At 44.2% G+C, this 21,324-nt stretch overlaps 1 protein-coding gene across 4 annotated transcripts in view; it reads right to left on the bottom strand.

Annotated features, from left to right (window-relative positions):
* Positions 1–473: 473 nt before the first annotated feature.
* Positions 474–21,324, bottom strand: part of LOC119016931 — a 48,620-nt gene continuing 27,769 nt past the window's right edge. For 3 of the 4 annotated variants that reach the window (XM_037093301.1, XM_037093303.1, XM_037093304.1), the window contains exons 5-24: positions 19,560–20,718; positions 17,901–18,665; positions 12,222–12,269; positions 9,453–9,571; positions 7,719–7,944; positions 6,679–6,818; positions 6,418–6,544; positions 6,282–6,317; positions 6,045–6,184; positions 5,802–5,928; positions 4,376–4,539; positions 4,154–4,280; positions 4,018–4,050; positions 3,528–3,640; positions 2,649–2,778; positions 2,417–2,556; positions 2,172–2,295; positions 1,817–1,975; positions 1,567–1,726; positions 474–1,468 (exon numbers count right to left, since the gene is read on the bottom strand). In XM_037093301.1, the coding sequence (XP_036949196.1) occupies positions 1,380–1,468; positions 1,567–1,726; positions 1,817–1,975; positions 2,172–2,295; positions 2,417–2,556; positions 2,649–2,778; positions 3,528–3,640; positions 4,018–4,050; positions 4,154–4,280; positions 4,376–4,539; positions 5,802–5,928; positions 6,045–6,184; positions 6,282–6,317; positions 6,418–6,544; positions 6,679–6,818; positions 7,719–7,944; positions 9,453–9,571; positions 12,222–12,269; positions 17,901–18,665; positions 19,560–20,718 (4,126 nt within the window). In that variant the 3' untranslated portion in view covers positions 474–1,379. The remainder of the gene's footprint in view (positions 1,469–1,566; positions 1,727–1,816; positions 1,976–2,171; positions 2,296–2,416; positions 2,557–2,648; positions 2,779–3,527; positions 3,641–4,017; positions 4,051–4,153; positions 4,281–4,375; positions 4,540–5,801; positions 5,929–6,044; positions 6,185–6,281; positions 6,318–6,417; positions 6,545–6,678; positions 6,819–7,718; positions 7,945–9,452; positions 9,572–12,221; positions 12,270–17,900; positions 18,666–19,559; positions 20,719–21,324) is intronic. The other variant, XM_037093302.1, reaches the window with a different exon arrangement.

The following is a 21,324-nucleotide window of genomic DNA, read 5'->3' as shown; positions in this document are numbered from 1 at the left end:
ATGAACACCAGCATTGAGAACATTGTTTGTATACATTTAGCAGTTTGCTAAAAAGAAGGTTTTTGAGCAACTCATGTTAGCAGTAGCTAGCTTTGCTAGCCGTCGTCATGGAAGCCCAGACGTACTCTGGGATCGACACATCTGGGTAGAGTGTGTGTGGTTCAGTTCAGCTATGTGTAGAGACCCAGAATGACTTGAGTACTACTAGCGGCGCTGTTATCTGTTCTTTTTCTTTCAATATGCTGAGAAGAATCATGGCCAAGGCTGATCAGGGCTACGTAAAAGATGAGAAAAATAGTTGAACATCTGGTCGATTTTATTCAAAGCAAAAATGTTTTAATGTAAGTTATCCTGCCTCTTGATAGTAATAACTAAAGATGCTCGACTGCTGTTTGTTAGTAGCACATTGGGAAATAGTGTTTTTTTTTTAAAATGGGTTGTTGTATTTTTAAAATAATTTCATAAAAGTGTTGTTTTTATTTCATCATTTTTATTTTATTTTATATCTTTGAACCACTCCCCCTTACATGAACATTTTCACATCATATTCTTTATCATCAAATATTAACATACAGCCGACGCAGGTAAATATATTTCTCTGTAACAATGTGACTTGCAACAAAAAAAAAAAAAAAATACATACAACAAGGATGAGAGTAACTGGACACGCACGCGGCCCATCTCATGGCAATGAGACGTGCCGTGTGCGCGGATGCAACATTTCCCCACAGAAACAAACACTGAGACACACTTTATATATAAAAATACCTTAAAAAATGAGAGCGCAGTGAACATACTTTGCACACTTCGCATGTGTTTGGCTTCATTTGTCCACTTGTCTGTATAAAAAGCGCCGGTGGCCACGTGGTGATCGACTAAAAACTACAAAAAGACATGAGGGCACCGACTGACAGGTGCTCGTACAGTCTGGGAATTTGCGTCGCACAAACAAAGAGGTTCTGGTTTGAATATTCAAACTAATGATGGATGAGAATGTCGGAGAAAAAAGTCAAAGTCAAAGAGGTCGAACCGTAAACAAATGAGTGGTTCTGCGACAAACAATACATTTCATTGTTGCTTTCCAACGCTCCCGTGTCGAGCCCGGTCGCTGCAGCAGGGCGAGGCACTCACAGGTTTTGCTTTGGTCGCCGTTGCGCACAGTAAAAATCATCGTCTGACTGTGACAAAAGTGCTCAACTGTCTGGTGCAGCTTCTCTTGTGGCTGCTAATGCTTCATTCTCGACGACTTTAACATAAGTCACGGGGTCAGAGGCACTGGAGTAAATGACATCATAAGGCAGTGGTGGTACGCTGAGGAAAGTATTCTAGAGTCGGTGGGAGAAGCACCGCTGAGTGAAGACAGAGGTTTTCAGAGCGGCTCACAGCAGCTCTATCTCCCACTGCTGGCTCGGCCGCTCGTCGTTCTCTGGCAAAATCACCACGTGGTCCTTGTCATACGTTTTGCCACCTGAAGAAAAGGAAAAATAAGATGTTGATTGTCTAGAAAAACTAATTAAAAGTCATATTAGCCCCCCCCTCCCCAGTACATTTACTCGAGTATCATACCTTTGACATCCAGGACCATGCCAGGGAAGGTCAGGCTGGTGATGAGGCCTCTCATCTGGGTCGTCCAGGTCTGGAGAGGCTGCCGGGTCTCTGACCACAGCACAGCCTTGGCTCCCGGCTCCACGTTGCCCATCACTTGAAGGCTCATCGTTTGGGACAGCTACAGAGAACGCACAGAATCAACGACCAGCTCAGTGTTGACGCCGTCGGATGACTTGAAAAACATTTGACCCTTATAATCTCGCAATACCTTGTTCTTGATGAAGCCGTCCTGATAGAACCAGATGTCACTCATGGGCTCCGCCTCTGGGCTCACCACCACCCGTCCTGATTTCATCTCCTCCACGCCGCCCTGGACGGACATGAAGTGACCCCTCTCTTTGTTCTTGATGCGGAAAAAGCGGCGCTTCTGCAGGAGGAGGACATGATTGTGGTCACACGGTCACTGATCCTTGGCTTGACTTTTTCTTGATAATGACTCAATTTTCATTTATTTTGGGTGAACATATCCTTTCATCAGTCAGGCGATAACATTTAACTTGTTACGGCTAGGATGTATTGTTTTCATTGTGAAAACGGTTCATGAAAACACATTTCTAACAAACCTGTCTGATCGGGAACATCGAGCCGACGGTCTGTAGCGAGCTGAACTTCAGCCAGTTGGTGATTTCTATTGGTTCCAGGAGGAACTGGCGCCCCCGGAAGTTGCCATGCTCACATATCACCCAGCTGCAACAGGAGACAGACACAATCAGAGTAGAACTTGTTGCTTGACCATCACTGTTCCTCTGTAACAGCCGACCACAGGGGTGTTTTAATAAGGCTGTTTTTCATTTGTTTCTACACTTGCCAGCCTCTGTTGACTCTGAGGGACAGGATGTGGTTGTTGAAGCCCTCCTCAACCATGTTGATGATCTCTGTGTCCGTGGTGATCTCTCTGCCCTCCAGGCACTCGAGGCCGAACAGAGAGATGGAGGGAACTGTGAACGTCTGGACGGGGAGAGACGGAGGTTCAGAGTGAGTCAGAGCAAAGGAATACAGGGCGGTGTCATTCTCGTTTTTAACTCGAGCGATTTTCTCACCATCGGCACGGCCTTGATGGAGCGGATGGCGAAGCCGGGCGGGCATCCCATGCTGGTTAAATTGGGGTAGTCTCCTTCAGAGAGGACGTACAGGTTCCCGGTGTACTGTTTATGCTCGTAGATCACCCAGCTGGAACACAGAGAAATCAATTATGACTTTTATTTTTAATTTATGCGCTTTCATCTCAAAATAAACCCTTGGAATTTTACCAACATGCATACATTTCTTGTTCACCCTGGCAAAGAAGCCGTACACATCATTGTTTTGCTCATTTCTTTCCCCTCCATTTCTCCTTGGATGATTGTATCTATTGATACTATATCGTTATCTTGACATGAGACTGTGTACCGTCCTCTATTTGCCATGTCGTCATGTGGCAATACGGCATAAGTGTTTGTTTCATGGCTTTAAAGGCCGAATTACAGTAAATTGATGTCATTTCTGTTCTGTTCCACTTGTTCTAAGACCTGCCTTTATACACTGATTAATCATATCCACATAAATGATCATTATCTATCTAAAATCTCTTGGTGATATTTGATTTTTTTGCCAATCCTAGAATGTATTTTGTAGTTTTGATTCTAGTAAATTTTGGCTTCTCGACCAATAAGTTTTATGTTTTTATTGATGAAAAACAGGTCAGATTTTTTTTAAATGTATTTTTAAAATGTATCTAATGATTTCAATACTTTAACCACTTATTTTTAGTTACTGACTTACATTCCCTTTTAGCTCAGCTTGTACACATTTTTCAGAGATCTGAAACATTTGAAGATACTCCATAAAATTACATCACAATGAGAAAAAGAAAATACCATTGACTGTTTCTACTGCAGAGTTAAAAAAGCTTGTATCTGTAATGCTCCAGGGCTCCTCACCTTCCCCCCGACACTCTGCATGACTTGGTCAGCAGCTTCTCCGACACGGCGTCCTGGTTGCGGTCGATGTAGTGACACTCACCCTGGAAGTCCGGCTCGGAGTACAGTATCACCTGAGAGACATTGAAATCGAGAGATCAGAGGACACGCTCCCTTATTCTCTCATTCATTGTAATCTTTTTTTTTTTATTCCAGCCATTAAAGCTGCACACATGACGTGTCTCTGCCTGTATAAACACTTTGGTTACGTCACTTTCAACCATCCAAAGGTCAAGTTTTGAGTCCTCTACTGTGCCGACTGTTTAATATTTCACTTGCAACATTCCAATAAGCGGAGGACAAATGAAAGGGGCATTGAAGCCTCTAACTTTTATCACATTTTCCACTGCAACAAGAAGCGCGGAGCACAGTGCACATGAGCCGGCTCGTGCCCCAAAGGCTAAAAGAAGATACAAACACAAAACTGAGAATGCCAAGAACATGTAGTCACCTCATTCCTGGTCTTTGAGCCGTCACTTTGAGCCTGAAAAACAAAACAACAAAAAAATGTGTGTAACATCATGACATCAGTACACTACAATCTGGCTTATTAGTTTGTTTGTCCCTTTCTTCCCAGCGCTGCTCACCAGCAGGATGGGCTGCACCGAGCAGATACGATTGTCCTGAGAGCCCCAGTCGGCGCAGTTATTGTAGAAGCCTTTCTCTAAGATGTACTGGCTCCCAGAGAAGTCCACGTGGGAGTAGGCTATCCATCTGGAGGGGGAAAAATAAAAAAGGTGTTTATTGTTTTATATCAAACACCTCGATCGGCGGCGTAGCAGCAACGGCGGTCAATGAAGTCAACTTACGCCCCGTTGAGCACGTGGATGGAGCGCGTGGAGGTTTTGTAGCCGAACAGCTCCACGTCAGGAATGGCCTCCGTCACCTCGAAGGTGTTCTCCTCCTCCTGCGTGCCCTGCTCCTCCTCCTCCTCCGGCAGCTCGAACATCACCATCATCGGGTCGGTCAGGTCCTGAGGAGAGCAATTAAACTATCATTATTAGATTAAATTATTATACTATTATACTATTACTACTATAGATTATTATAATTTTTTTCATGAATATGACGAATATCTTTGACTGTATATGAAAGTAGGTCACTCCTCTGAGGTCGCCGGTGTTGTTCATGCTGACTTACTTAACATTTATGTGTTTTTTAAGGTGATAATGGAGTTTTTAATTCCTTTTAATTGATATTGAAAATAGAAGATAAACACTGGGAATAAGTGCAAGCAGAAAAAAAATGGCTTGTAATTGGTTTGAAAATGTTTTGAGATGTTTCAAAAGGAGAAAAATGCTTCATTTTTGGAGGGATGAAAAATTAAACAGGGATTCCTCCTTCTTTAAATCTCTTGTAAGACTTTCATCATCTGGCTTTTCCTTTACTGATCAAATTTTATTGCAATCCCTCAAATGATTTAATCTTGTTTGTATGTTAAATTCTGGATTTAGATTACTTTTATGATGTGTTTATTTTGTCAGGTGCTACATAAATAGTTATCAACTCATAATATTTGATCAATGAGTCATCATTAAGTCATTATTATTTTTGTCACATTTACATGGGGCCATTATCTTTTATCGCTGCGTGCTACAGTTTGTTTTTAAACCAGATCCTGAGTCATTAAAGCGATCACGAGTTTCATGCCGAGTTTCAACCTGTGACTCTCAGTATCAACACTACAAAAGGCTATTCATCGGAGTGAAAAGTCATTCATTAGATTAGATTAGATTAGACTATAATGACGCGTGGGTTAATATTACATGTTCATGGCCTCCAAGAGTCGACGGGTTGTTTCATTAACTAACAGCGTCGCAGCTGGTTCGGTCAAGGCAGCGCTGTCGATATTTCACCCTGTGCTTATTCTAAAAGCGAAAATTATCTTCTGAAGTAGCTGTTAGCGCCGTTTATAAATGAACGCTCATCGAAAACGGCATGCAGTCCCCTCAAGGTCAAACACCTGCCCGGAAGAGTTCTCAATTGATTTATTTTTAGTTTAATTAGAACTACACTTTGACGCGACCTTTTTTTAAAAACAAACGTTGCGACAAAATACAGTAACACCTCTGATTAAGATGCACATGCAGTTTGAAATAAATAAATGCACTATGATGGCACAATTGTGAAACCATGCAAGCAGGATTTTTCCTCAGAATATGATCGTGACCATCTAAGTCTATAATCCTTGCGTCCCCCACTGGGGCTGCAGTGAAATATTCCTTGCAAACTCACCGCTCGTATCACGCGAACCGATCGCATCTCAGCATCGCAGCCTCCCCACACCCTCCAGTCGTGGTACTCTCCCTCCTCCAGCAGGTACTGGTGGCCTCGGAAGTTTTCCTTCTCGTAGCCCACCCAGCTGCGGTGACAGGGAGAGGCGCGGGGGTTAGAGAGGAGCGCATATCTGATTATTCTGCAGTTGCTCTGGCCTGGGAGCTGTTTGATATCATCCCTATATCATCAGCGATTACTCACATCCCTCCCAGGACTTTCAGGGAGCCGATGTTGTGCATGAAGGCCTTCTGCGTCAGGTCCATCCTGGTCATGAAGTCTTTCGTGTTGCAGTTTATGGTCCTTGATTTCCCGCTGAAGTAGGGCTTTTCAAAGACGACCATCTGAGGTGAAAGAGTGACGATCGGGGTGATCAGTCATCATTCATGCAACAGTCTCAATACTCTGCACAAATTTATCACAGCGACAACATTTTCCTACCTTTGGCTCACTTGTGTTTTCCACTCTCGGTTCACCCTAAGATCGGAAAAAAAAAAAAAGAAAAATGTACGTGCTTACTGCAAACAATCAGTGGAAAACAACGAAGCTTGCACATGCTTCTAACAGCGCCACTTACGACTTTGAGCGGATGTACTGATCCCACGTAGGGTGATTCCACCCCCCAGGCGGCGGGGTTGGAGTACCCGCCAACCTCCAGGACACGCGGCACACCCTGGAAGAAGGGATGTGCGTAGACGAGCCACCTGAGGAGAGAAGATAAAAACAACAAGAGCAATTTTCAAATCTGATGAAATTAAGTCATAATGTCAATGGATTAATGTCAGAAAAATTCAGTTTTTTGGGGGTAATGTCCATTCCAGCACGCAATTTTACTCACAGCCCAGCGTTGATGATGATCGAGGTCGCCTTGATGGGGAAGCCAAAGATCCTGGCGTCCTCAGACGTGTCTCTGAAGATGACCTTCTTGCCCTCTGCGTTCTCTTCTGGGAACAGACTGATTTCTGGGACGCTGTAGTCCTGAGGGGAGGAAGGAGAGCAGAACGTTAGTGTTATGTAATGGAGAAAAGATAACAGGTTGTAACGCCACGGTCCTGAGGGGACGGAGCAAACGTGTTCAGTTAGTCGCCTGGGGGGGAAATCCTCAGAGTGAAAGACGCAAATCATGATCCGAACGGGATCTGAAGGATTTTCTCACCAGCAGAACTCAAAACAGATGATGGGAGTCTGTTATTAAAGCTCAAATGATGTTTAGAGTCGGCTCATACTTACAACCAAGGCTGGATTCTTTAGGCTAACACCAATGTTTTGTGTCATAGATATGATCTGATGGACATTTTACAAATGAAAGACACATTTGTTAGAACTTTCTGGTGGATATGTTTGTGTGACACAAACGACACAGGCCAGAGCAACAGGTGTTTGCTCCTACATGCGACACTAGATGGTGCTATTGAGTTAAAGAGCGCACAGTCACTGAGCAGCTACAGTTCGAGTGTCTGTGGCTCAGGGATAGAGCCAGTGTCTTGTTAACGGAAGGTCGCTGGTTTGATTCCCCCTGGTCTGCATGTCTTAGTGTCCTTGGGCAAGAAACTGAACCCCAAACTGCTCCTGACGTGCTGGTCGGCACCTTGCATGGCAGCAATCCCCGTCAGTTTATATGTATCAGTTCGTATGAATTACAGTGTGTCGCCTTGGACAAAAAGTGTCTGCTAAACGCCCTAAAATGTGAAATGTACAGTACAAACCCTTTCAGGATCAGATAACAATGTTACAAAGAAAGGAGATGATAAGAAGATGACTTTCCACTGAACTTTATCACAACTGATTGCGGCCGAATCATATCATCTAGAGAGGAGGGCGTGTGCGTGACGGCTATTTTTGGCGTCGCCCGGCAACAACAGAGCGAGCCGCACTGACCCTGACGGCCCTCCGGATGGATCCGATGATGAACCTCCTGGCCGGCTTGGCCTCCGTCTGCCCCTCGGCCGTCTCTCCGTTCTGCTCCGCGCCCTTCACCTCGCCCTCCCTCTGGCCGTTCTGCGGCTGCTCCTCTGGGGGGCTGAAGGGGCAGGTGAGCTCGATGTCCCCCTCGTCCAGGGCGATCTTCTCCCCCTTGAAGTTCGGTTGCTCGTACAGCACCCATCTAGGAGAGACAAAGACAGTTTGATGCAGTTGGATCTGTCATTTCAACTTTTTAAAAAAGGAAAAAACAACATTTTCGTTCTCTTTATAGGTGAAAAGTTGAACTAAAACCCAACACTCATCAACTCAGCGCACTCAGGAGGTTGTTGTTGTATGTTGGTCCGGTATGACAAGTGGCTACCAAGATTTAGATTCATATTTCAGTGGCTAATCTCAAGTAAAACACTAGCGCTTTTATATTACGCGGAACTACAGCGCTGCTCGACCGAGGAAAAGCCTCTTCATAAAAGAAAGTAAATCCTATTTTAAGGCCGGGGGACAATGGGATACAAGCACTTTAATGAGAGCTTTAGCTGCGGTTTGGGCCACAGTACAGAGTATGATGCATGCGCCGTGTGATGATCGGACTTTTTTAATTTTTTTATTTTTTTTTTATTATAGGAAGCCAAACAAATGTCGGCCTGGTGTTAGCAGTGCAGGTCAGAGCAGCACCGTCGGTGTTACTGCAGGTCGACTCTGTTGTGTCTGATAAAACATTCCAAACCTGAGGTAAGTGTGTATTTAAGCGTGTGTGTGGGCGTGTTAACTATTGGAGGCATTTGTTTTGTTTTGGTGCTGAGGTACATGACTGCATGCTGTGATAAGGACTCGTTTGGAAGAAAGGTGTCATCATCCTATCAACCTTTAAGTCGATGGATCTCAGGAGGGCCTCGCGTTTAATGTAGCGCCAAATAGGGCGGCGGCATGCGGGTGATTTGTTCACTGATATAATTGAGGTGGAAAGACGAGTGAGGTTACGTGCTGCGCTCCTAAATCTCTGGCATTAAACAAAAGGTCACTCTCGCCTCCAACCAGTTCTTAATGCAGCAGCTAGACAGGCGACACATACACATAACTCCAATCCTGGGTACGCTCCACTTGCTCCTTGTTTGATTTAGTAGTTTTCACATTCACTTGTTAAGCACGTCTGGGTCTTGCCCCGAGCTGAAATATTGACCCCTGTAACAGCCAGTTTGCAGATGTGGATCGTCAGGTGGGGCGCCTTAGGCTGTCCCCAAAGTGGAGGCATAAATCTAAAATGTGCTTTTGAACTACCTGCCAGCAGAGAAGACTAAAGTCTGTGCATGTTTTAAGTCTGTAGTTTGATGACTTAACAAATGTACAAAATCTAGGCTTTATATCCGAGTGTGCTGTCGACTGACCCATAATGCAGTGCACAACAGAAATACGCACAGATGCATAAAACAAATCGGTGGTAGGACAGTTATAACAAGACAATTAACTGTTTGGAGGGAATTACATTTCTATCTTTTTTAGGGGATAAAGTAAAAACGATCTAATTCTAGCTTGAGTGTGAATGTGCTCTGTTGTCTTGACTCCTTTACGACAACTATCTGAATATGTCTTGACAAAACAAGACATTTGAGGACGTCATCTTGGGCCTGACAAGCTCTGATTCACAATTTTCACCATTCTCTGACCTTAATTGGTGATGAATACAAAACTCACCCTCCTCTGACGACCCTGATGGAGATGGTCTCTTCCAGCTCCCAGGACGTGGCGTCGATGACATCACCGCGCACCTCGGTCCTCTGGCCGCACATCCCCGGGCGGTCAAAGATGTACATCTAGAAACAAAAGTGGACAGATGCGATAAATAATATGAATGCAAGAAAGCTAAAGGTTGTTCTTCAAGGTGCAACTTTATGCTCATCTTCAGGTTTTTATTTTGGATGTCTCCATGCTTTAATGTTCAAAAGCACATTGATCCACCCTCTGTCTGAACCTTCTGTTTTGGTGCTTGTCTCTTTAAGACCCTCCTGCCATGAAAGCCCAGTCTGCTCTGATTGGTCATCTCTGACAGGCCTGAGCAAGCACCAACGATTGGACACTGAAATCTAATTTTCTACAATATGGGACCTTTAAGCAGAAGGATTATCAGGTCTAAAAGAAACATTTACCAAATCAAATAGAATGATTCAAAACTCTATTTTAATGTTAGAAGCCATTTATGAGGACAGGGAGGAGGAAACAATGGCAGACTGGATACAGTTACAGCAATGACAAAGAATTACTGACTGCAGGCAGAAGATAAACCAGTGCTGCTGAAGAATCCTACATATGTTTATGGGGGAATAAAAGGATAGAATTTCATCCGGTGGCATTATCTCAAGTTTCATATAGGAACCTGAATCTTAAATTTCAGGATCATCCCCTGAAAGCATCTGATACAAGAATCGTACAAGGCAAGGAAGTAGCACAACTGACTTGCACTACAGCATCTATCTGAGTTACATTTGGGGATACGTTCATGAAATACATTTTGCACACAGAACAGTATTAAAATCAGTCTAAAAGGTTCTTTGAATCTCCAGAGAGAATTTGAATAAAAGCTCCTCAAAATAGTCGAGTGCCGGCATGTTTCGTCCGGTCAGGTCTGAGGCCCTGCAGCGTGGAAGAAAATCCAGGAGCTCAGCCTAAATGTCAGCTCCACCTCCAGCATTCAGAATCTTTTAATGGACAATTTCAGCGAGAAACCGTACGCCCGTCCGCTGCGTGCAGCAGCAGGCCTGACATTTAGTTTATAACGAACGCAGTCCTGGGATAGGCGCAGGTAGCAGGTATGCGGTTAAACGGCATCCACAGCCAGACATTCCACAGAGGTTATTTTTTTTACGGTTTTCTGATGCAGAACAAAAGGATTTGACCAGACACTCCTCATGAAAAAGATTATGAAATAGCCCTGATGGGAGAACATGTGTTAAACGGAAGAAAAACAAAACAGAGTGAACGTTTTTTACAGATGACTCTCCTCCCCACTGAAGGTGAAGCAGTCAGTGAATGAACGAGTAACTGCACGACGCCAGTCCACATGAATGGCTCGTAACAAACAGCTGTTCCTGCAGTGGAATATTTACCACTTTTTTAACATTAACTTTAACAACTTAGAACGTAATGTTACTGGGAAAAAAATGTGTTTCATGGCATGAAAATCTGTAATAACAAATGTCTAGAATAAGAGTATACAGCCATGCCAGCGGTGAACAGGAGTTGCTTCGTGCTAAGTGCTAACATTAGCATGCTTAGCTGCTCACAATGACAATGCCATATGTATATGTGAGGGTTACCCAGTGTTCCTCAGAGATGGTTTAAATGCAGTTATCAGGACTTTCACCATTTCGGTATAGAGTGTTCGCATGCTAACATGTGCCAATTAGCATTAATAAGAGAGTAGAGCCGTGGTTATCAGGAATCGTGTTAGCTTGGCAAGGCTTTAATCATTAACCAACATTTTCCCCTGATGATGCAATTTGATGAAAAGTCACTGGATCAAGGATTTATCCTCTTGGGATCGGGGGTTGGATATCTGGGCCAAATTTGAAGGTAATCTCAAAGCAAGCTACTGTTATAAAAAGAAAAACATTTACATAATATAGTGGACGTGATGCTAATTTCCATCAGCGTGTTTACAGAAATGTTTATTGTGTGTTAGCATCGAGCTAAAGGACTTAAAGAATCAGGTCAGGAATTGTAAAAAAAAATAAACTTGACGCTTAAGCAAACTGATTTTTTTTGTCCCACTTAAATGAACTAGGGTGTAATGACATTGTCGTCTCTATTGAATAAATCACTGATGTCATGCTAACAACAGTCCCTCCTGGGTAGACAGGAGCCAGTTAATTTGCATTGCTGAGATAAGTGATATCGTTAGTTTCATCCATAACTGTGAGATTGCAGATATCCAGTTAAACGCGGTGATCTGACCTACAGTATCTGATGTTTCCGCTGTGCTTATTCAAGGCACCGTGTTGCTTTTCTGACACCTTTTGATGGACCAAATCTACCCCACAGCTACGACTCAAACTAATTGCTAGTTAGAGGTAAACATGAGCCGTCATTTCCTTTAGTCTCTGAAATGACGCCCTGACAAAAGAAAACGAAATTCTATGTAAGCTATGTGAAGGAGCGGTTTTGTTTTTCTTTTTTTTTCCCTGCCAGGAATTTATTGTAAACAACACTGGCGCTTCTGTCTCCTTTCTATTCCCCACATCCTCCAGTGACTGTTTTCAAGTCTGTGCCACTTGTCAACACGAGGAAATGAGGGCATTATTTATCCAGCCGGTGTCAAAGCAAATTCCACAGAAACGCAGCCTCGAGGATTGCTTCCTGGTGGCTGGTTTAAGTTGATGGGAGAAAGTAGCTATCAGCTCTGAATGTGAACTTGATCTCGGCGGCATCTTTGTTCTTCAGAATGTGCTCGAGAGAGAAAAGACTCACCTTTCCAGGACGAGGATTGAGCTTGCCATGTTCCTTCTCTTTCGTGAGCTGCGGACAAGGACAAAAACACATTTTACAAAGCTTTTAACGATACATATACCATTCATCAGAGCATTTTCTTTCTGTTTACTATTCCCTGACATCCTGAGGGAACTCATTATCATCATCATGAAAGGTGGCGGGACACAAGCCAATATATCATCACTGGTGTTGAAAGCAATGATGCAATGACCTCAGCGATCCTTTAGGTTACGCCCAGTCTTCACCCGGTGATTCTACACATGCCAGACGATCCAAACCTGGTTCACGTTTGTGTCGGCCTGTTCGACGGGTTCTGGGGTCGTCAGGGAGCGGAAACGAGGATAGACGACATCACTCATGACAAACAAGCTTCTTTTTTTGGGTGGGGGGGATACATTCCGACACCTGTATCTGTTTAACCTGACATCTCCTACTGTACTTACCCCACCGCTTATAACAACAACATGAGCTCACCTGAGATCTGGTCTGAAAGACTGACCCGTGATGAATAAAGCCACTGTTTCACCTGTGTGTGGGCGTGCATTCCTCAAGCCTTTAAATCTTGGCTGGCAATGCTGCTGGAATTCTGGTATGTCGACTTGCGCAGCTTGGAATGTGGTCACAGGTCGGTGTCGTTTAATTTGCATATAGATTTATCATAGAGATTGGTGTGTGTGTTTGTGTGTGTGTGTGTGTGTGTGTGTGGTCTCAGGTAACACTTGGCCCCTACTCTCTCTGGAAGCTCTGTCGGAAACAGGTTATCATCCGGCTCCTGTTACAGACCAACGAGGGGCCTCCGACAGAAGCTTCTATTTCACCTCGTTCTCATTAGCGTAAGCTCTTGTTTTCATTTAATATAGCTTTTCGTACATTTTCAGGAGAAAAAAAGAACCGATCTCGGCCAAGTTTAGCTAAATATTTGGGACACAATAGCAGTTGGACATTTGTAAACCGTAATCGAACACCTTTTTTACGCTCTCAGTGAGAGCAGGCCGGGGGGGCTGAATGGTTGCCTGGTACCTTTTCAGCACTGACCTAGTAAATAAAGTGACTCATGACTATTCGCAAGACATATCATACCACACAACGCCCTGATTGTTAAGGTTACAATATGCCTTTGTCAGCAAAAAACATATAGAAAGTCATGACATTGGTGATTTTAAGAGATTCTTACTTTCATTTTTTGTACTTTTGTAGTTTGAGTATTCATTTTGTCAACTGTTGCTCTTATGTGCTGTATTCATTTGTTTTAATAAGTTGCCAAATGTGCAAAATACAATATTTCACCATGGTTGACGTTAAAGTTTTTATTCAATTCTACACTAAAGTCTGTCTCCAGCTGTCAATTTGCTTACACCCGCAACATGCTGCAGTAAATGCTATGAATGGGGACTTGTCTTCTCCTAAACAATGCTGTCATTTTTACATAGTCATTAAAAACTAAAAAGGCAACATTTAAGTTTCTCTAGCCTGTAAAATGAACGGCTTACTGTATGTGAACGCTATTGGGCAGAAAAACCTGATCAGAACTGGTGTGTGAGACGATGTGAGGAGAGCTGACATGGTATCACAGCCTGACGTGTTGCGACACTCGACTCGGTCTCACAGGTGTTCCTTCCAAGTAATTCACAGTGCTGGTGTGCGTGAAACAGTCAGAAGAAAAGTCAAAAGGAAAAGTGACATCTAAAGGTTATTCATGAGATGGGATAATCTCCAGGCCGCCGTTGGATGTCTTTACGCTGTCGGTTTCCCCATTTTGGATTTAATTAAGCTGACAGCAGTCTGCCAGACAAGGTGTCCATTATCAGGAGTTAATGGACGATGTGGAGGCCATTAATTCCTGATTATGGAAACTTTGGCACTAATCCTGAATATAGCTATGCTATGTGTAAAAGTAAATAGAAAATTACGCTTATTTCATACATTTACATGCATTTTTTTTTTTTTTTTTTACCAAATTCTACATTTTTACAAGCAATAACTGGTACTTGAGGGTATGACAAATATGTGGAACAAGCACTAGCTAGCTGGCTATCCAGCCACGTAACTGCCCAACCTGCAGCCAAACAGAATCGAGTGTTCAGCCAGAGCATGGTTGAAAATGACATAGCCTAATATTCAGATTTATTGCGATGTTCAAACATGTCATGACATGTCTTTTTTTTTTTACAGCTACATAGTTGGATAGTTGATGGTATTAATCATAAACTGCAAGTAAATTACTTCACTTGACAATGTTTTACAACCTGACTCATGGCACCTTGTGCTAATGCTAACTTCACGCTAGTTGGTGAAATCAACAGCCTGTAGCTTAAACTTCCACTTGCTACAGCTTGTTTGGGCTCTGGCAGCTCTTGCAATTAGATGCACTCCTTTAAATAGCAATCAGCAAGATTAACAGTTTAGCTTGAGCCTAAAAAAGTAGCAGTTCGCTAAAAATAAGAAGAAGCCAATGCAGGATACGTCTGTGTATGGTTCATATCTTCACTTCATTCTCTGCTTCACTCTACAGCTGAAAACAAGGTCAGAAAACTGTGTCATTCATTGGAAGTGGTGTGTTCACTGCTGCCTTGATGATCAATTAAAACTCCGACCCGACACCTTTTCCCCTCCTGGTCCCTTCCCTCCCTGAAGCCTCGACACAAGACCTGCTCTCCTGTAAAATTAGTTACCGCAGATGGAATGTGCGGTTTCAGCAAATCACATATAAAAGAATGTTTGCTAACTATAGTTGAGGAATAAAGCAAAAGCCACCTCATGGAACAGAACAGATAATCGCATTTGCCATCTACTCTCACCCTGCCCCATCCCAACTTAAAACTTCTCCCTGTCAACTCCACTTCATCAAATATCAAACAAACAAGCAGAGAAATGTGAAGATGAACACAAAAGGACGAGGTGTGGCCCTGTCTCTGCAGGAACAGACAGATAGCTGGAGAGGGTGTGGTGCCCAGTGGAGACAGGAGGAGGGAAAAAAAAAAAAACAGATGAAGACGAAGAAGAAGAAAGTGTTCAGTGTTCGGGATTAAATGATTGAGAGGCCTCACGCCCACCTGGTTGGCTGGCTGGCTGAGAAAGTGCCACTGAGAGTTAGAGATTACAGCATGTAACCTTATTAATGCCTTGACAAACAGAGACAGCAATCAGCCCTGCAGCGTGTTCAAAAGTCCCTTCCAATTCTCCTTTATGTCAGTTGTCTGCAGGATAGAACAGACAACTTGATGCTAATAGCCGACTTTCACTGTCTGGGTACCTTGGCACAAGAAGTCACACAAACAGAAAAAGTAGGTTATGTAGATTCACGTGCAATATTTTGCAAAAAAATAAGGATTGCATAGTTGCAATTTTTCTAATACTGATACTGCCAGTGGCATTTAGATCAGACATCTAGCGTGTGGAAGCTGCAACAAAACGTCAAAAATCAACATTTCAGCACAACATTGTGGGGGTGAATCCGCTGGTTTCAAAAAGTAGTCCGATTGTATATGAGCTTATGTGGAAATTAACCCACTTCTCACTCGATTTTAACAGTTTCCTGGTGAGTTTATGGTCTCGATCATTTGTTTAAAATCCTCTCTAATACAGCGTGATGTTGATTTTATTACGCTATGCTCCCGTTTAGAGTCAAATATATTGTGTCACGCTTAGCAACGCTTTTGCACCCTTGGCTCCTCCCTCTAGTCCAAATACAGTAACTGTGAGCTCCAGAAAACAAAACTAAACTAAAGAAATGCCAAAACTAGAGGCTTCAAATGGCTACTCCACCAAACCAACTGGTGGGTTTACACTGCAAGGATGCAGCTTCATGTATTTGTAGCACAGTGTAATGTTGTTACTTGTCTTGCTCTCTAGCCCTGCTGTAAAAGTCTCTAAACTGTTGCTACTGCAGTGATATTTCCCTACATGGATTTTGCAGAGGCCCAAACTCATCATTCTACGTTAGTCTCAGTCTCAGCGGCCTGGTCAGTAACATGAGCTGCAGTCGGCCTGTAAAAAAGGAGCCGTGCTACTGATCATCACGGAGGGTGAACTAAGCATTGTTTGAGCGCGAGCAAACATCCTGTGCAAACATTTGTATTTAAACCGCGCCGAACAGCTGGAGTCTAACGAGTAGTTACACCTCCAGCAGCCGGCAGACGCTCCTTTTTTTGTCGTCTGCGTGCAGAGAAAATAACATCACTATCGCTGCATGTGGAGATAAATGATCAACGAGATGATATATTGCAGAGAGCAGCGTTATTAAAAGGCGGAGGGCACAGTTCTGGTTTAACTGCTTGTCACGACATCCTTGCGTCCCCCGCGGGGATCGGTTCTGTGGTTTCTCAACTGCTGGCACACTGCGCTGTCTGCATTTGACGGTAATGGTTAATGGCTGACTGTGAGATCAATACTTTGTGGTTTCTTTCACTGAGGTGTGAAACAGGAGGAAGAACTAAAAAGAAGCGTCGGTGGTGCAGAATCAGTTTGTGCGAGAGACGGGAATGTAAAAAAGGGAGAGAGAGCCTCCATGCGTGAACCTCTCGTGCCAATAAAAAAAATACATTTAAGACGTGCCCTAATTGGTTAAGCCCACACGTATGCTTGCATGTGAGGACAAGTGCACACATGTGCTTGGACGAGGCTGGATACACGCCCTTTTTGCCATGTGATTTAGCGATGCTGAGTGGGAATAGCATGTACCCGACAGGTGGAGGTGCAGGTGCAGGTGGAGGGTTTGGAAGCCGCTGAGTACACTTGTTCCCTCACTGCCAGAGAGAGAACATTTCGACACTGCAGACACACTGGAAACACGTGCAGCCACTTCTGTTTTAGTGACAGCGAGCGCTCTACAAATATTTGCAATGAGCAGCTCTATAAATTGCACATGTCGCTGTACCTGAAGGTATACGTACGTCGACAAGAGCCACACAAAGAGGGACTTTCGTTGCGTGTGCGACAAACCGCACGTGATGTCATCTCTCTCACCTATTGTAAGCCGACCTGTTGTTTGTCTTGCTGTACAGTGGCGAGGGGGGAGATCTGAGAGCGAGGCTGAGTAAACACATGTATTGTACGAAAGCCAGACACGCATGTAGAGGATTTTCTTTCTGATGTTGCTACCTTAGACGTTGGTGCCATTTCAAGCTGCACACAACCCTCCACTGACTGCAAATGTACACACTGGAATGATTCCACTATCTTATCTTTGCCTCAGTACGCAGGAAGAGCTGCATAATTTGCACACCGCGTGCATGTCTGTTCATGAGCTGAGGCCTGCTACCGCATAAACATGCTGTACAAGCTCATTACCATAAAGTAGAAATATGATTTCTTTTACATTTCCATTTTCTACAGCTACAGCTCATATCACTTTATCATATAAAGTCAACTAAGCAGTTATAGGACTTAGCAAGGGCCTGTGTTCACATAGCATTTCTTCAAGGCAGAAAAGAGCTTGGGAGCTCTGGGTTGAAGTGCTTGTGCGGTGAGACTAAAACAAAATGCTGTATGTTGCTCATGCTGTCACAACTCATCTAATATATGATTGGCTGCTTGCTTTTTCAGTCGTCTCTACGCTCTCTGAACTTTGGGAACATTTGAAAAAAAAAGAAAAGAACCCTCTGCTCAGAAATAAACACCACGTGGACACGGGCCTAAGAACACACTGGTAATACTTACGTAAGCGTCGGGGAAGGCTCTGTATTTCATTGTTAAATTCCTCTCGGGTTCTTGGCTCTGGAACTGAGGCCCCCCTTGCTCACTGATGAACAATGGAGTCTGCTGGACCCCCATGATGCCATCACTGCTGAAGCTGCGCTGCAGGATGGGAGTGCCCAGTCCTCCATTGCCAACACCCATCCCCATCCCAAGCCCCTGTGTCTGGCCAAACATCGACAGGGGGGAGTCTGTTGGTGCGAACGGTCTGTGGAGGTCTATGGAGCTGGTGGGGCTGAGGAGGCGGGTGGGACTGTTGCTTGAGGGTGGAGAGGTGATGCCTAACTGTGGGGGCCGACTCATGCGAGTGTTAGAATCGTCGGCCCCGGACAAGGAGCCTGACGCGGAGGACGAGGAGTTCAAAAGGAAGGAGAAGCGCTCAAAGCGGGATGAGGCTAGGTCTGTTCCAGAGCCCACGTCGGGCTCCTTCGGCCCTATTTCAGGTAGCGAGGCGGCGCGGAAGAGTTGACGATGGGCCTGTTTGCCTTCATGCATTTGATCTACAGAGGACGACCTGTAGCCTCCAAAGATGACACTGTTATCAAGGCGAGAGCCAGTGTTGGGGGACTGAAGTATTCCATTTCCATTATGTACTGGGGACAATAAGTCATCAGTTGTAGAGTCAGAGGATTTCCTCATCACAATACTGTTGGTGGCAGATGCTCTGAGGGGCAAGGTGAGACTTCTTGTTCCAATCTGCTGCTGGTCCTGCAGGTGATTGAACACATTCTGTAAGTAGCAATGAAAAAAATCATATCCCTTTAAAAGTTATCTTTTCAATCAATCAACCAATCAGTCATCTTTATTTGTCTTAAGTCATCTCATTTTCCCATGAGCAAAAGCTACCTTTCAACAGGCAGAAACCTTGAGCAGAACCAAATGTTTTATCTTCTTTTTTTTTTTTTTAAACACTGTGACCAAATCATTCTCAATATTTTGGGCACATTTCAAGTGAATTTATGTGTGTTTCCATCCATTACTGTTAGGTGCTAGGTTCACACGGTGGCCATTTTCCTCTGACGTCACAGAAGCTCAAATGCTTGGATCATTTTATGTTGCTGTTTTCCAGGTTGCATCTTGTATAAATGCAGGGAATCTGAAAAAATGTTCCCATTTTCACCACTATCTGATCAATCAGCAACTAAAAAGATGACAGATAGGGAAAACCTTGAAAACGTAACCTTAAAAGTTTGGTCCAGGTCCCTTCAAATGTTCACTATACATTGTCATTCAGTTGCTAATAAATCAAGTGGTGGACTGATATAATAATTTGCCACCTTTCCCACGTTTATAATGATACAGATCAGACGTTTTTGTCTCTTCAGTTGACTTTCTTGATTAATTTGTTGGTACTGCTTTGTTTGTTTCCATCACACTTGGAACTCAGCCATGGAACATGAAGAACCAGAAAAAAATATAATAATAACAATAACAATAACAATAATAATAATAATAATAATAATAATAATAATAATAATAATAATAATAACAACAACAATGTGTAGTTATTCAGTTAATGTATGCTACATTCATACAATTACTCTGAAAATAGATTTTCACTGTTGTTTTGTGAAGTCTGTGTAAAGAGCTATGAAGTTTTTTTCTTTCTGAATGTAACGATACCTGCTGGCTCTGCTTCATCAGCTCCAGCGGTGAACGTGTGTCTCTGACGGTGCTCCTCTTTAATCCCAGGTCGGCAGGCAGGGTTGGCAGAGTGGGCTGACTGTGAAATCCGTTGAGGGCGCTGGTGCCGGAATCGGGGACGTCGGCGGTGACAGGACTGGGAGCATCCTCCACAATCGGTGGCAGGGAGGAGATGAGGGTCGGAGCTGGCCCGCGCATGAGCGTGTGCCTGGGCTTCAGGGTAGGTCCCATGCTTTTCAGGGTGTCCACCAGACTATCCATTTCGAACTGGCTGGGGGAGTCTGTGTCGGGGGAGGCGGGGGGAGTGGAGGGGGGAGCTGCAGGCTCGGAGACCAGCTCCACGCGCGTGGCCTGGAACACTCCAGTAAAAAGGGATGAGTCGTAGTCGTCGTGGCCCCTGAAGCTGTCTGTGGCGTCGTAACTGCTCTGCTGTGTGGAGGAGAGGCCGGAAACGTGGAGCTGTGGTGAGTCCCAGCGTGACTTTATCCTCTCTGGCTCTGCCTCCCTCAGTCGCTCTCTTTCACCTGCAGCTGCAGCAGGCTCCTCCTGCTCCACTAAGCTTCTCCTCCACTCATATCTCCGCTCCCCTGCTGGCTCGCCCTCACCGCTCAGATAAACACTGGCCCTGTCATTCAGCCTGTTGCCAGGGGTAATGTGTTCCTCTGGGGGGGTGGAGGTTTCCGAGGAGTAGGCGTGGCTATCATATTTGTATGCTGTAGCCTCGGGGAGAGCAGAGGAGGACAGGGAGGAGGGACGGGAGTAGGTGTCAGACTCTGTGTTGCTCAGAGAATCAGCATAAGAGGAATCCTCTGGTCTGTATGGTTTATTCTGAGAAACCCACTCGAATCTGTTCTTCCATCTGTACTCTGAGCGTAAATCTGCTCCGTTTACTTCAGTCACAGTGGTGCTAGTTGTGCTCGACTCCGCTGCATCCTGGCCCGCCTCGGTGGCACCACCCTCACTGATCAGGGAAAGTTTACGGAAACGTTTGGATTCATCCTCTTGCGAGGCAGATATGTTCTTTATGGTCAGTTTGGTGCTCAGGCTGCTGTAGCCTGAATTCATATTGTCAGCCACTTCCTGGTCGGCTTCAGGCGGCTGATTTTCTGAAGCAAAGACTTGTGGAGCTGTTGGGGACCTGGATAAACACAGAGGGAAGGAGAAAAAAGGGCAACAGATGACAAAATAGAAAGACAAGGGACAGAGAGGGAGTTGGATTTGATCAGTGTGTCAAGGGCTGCAGAGCCTCCGGGGCGTGGTGTGTCACATTATGCCAAAATGCAAATCATGCAAAGCAACTTTGATGATCTTGCGCCTTGGATGCAGTGCCAAACACAGTTCATAAAGACCTCACAATTAGTACAATATAATATAATGGCTCTAACAATTAGACATCTCTTTAACACGGTACAAGTTTAGAACAATACGCAGGAATTCAGACTAGCTTTTGACACTTCCTGGTGCTTATCAGTTACAACAGCACATTATTTAGGCACAATAAGGGTTGAAATACATGTTTTTCCTCATTTAAATCACAGCACGCGCAACAAGAAATTGCGATGAACTCAATGGTTAGCAGACAATTAATCGTGATGGAAAGTAAACCCTTGGAAACGTTAAGTTGAGACGCTATCCAGTTGAATTATGGGAATTGTGGTGCCTTGTGTTTCTGGAGTTTGACCAATACTAGGAACAAGTAGTCTGGATATCTTTGCAACTGCTGCTGTTATGGTTTCTTACATGT

This window comes from Acanthopagrus latus, chromosome 3 (assembly GCF_904848185.1).
Source record: "Acanthopagrus latus isolate v.2019 chromosome 3, fAcaLat1.1, whole genome shotgun sequence".
In the NCBI taxonomy this organism is placed as follows: Eukaryota; Metazoa; Chordata; class Actinopteri; order Spariformes; family Sparidae; genus Acanthopagrus; species Acanthopagrus latus.
Note: the sequence above shows the minus strand (reverse complement) of the source record. Positions and strands in the feature narration are given on the sequence as shown.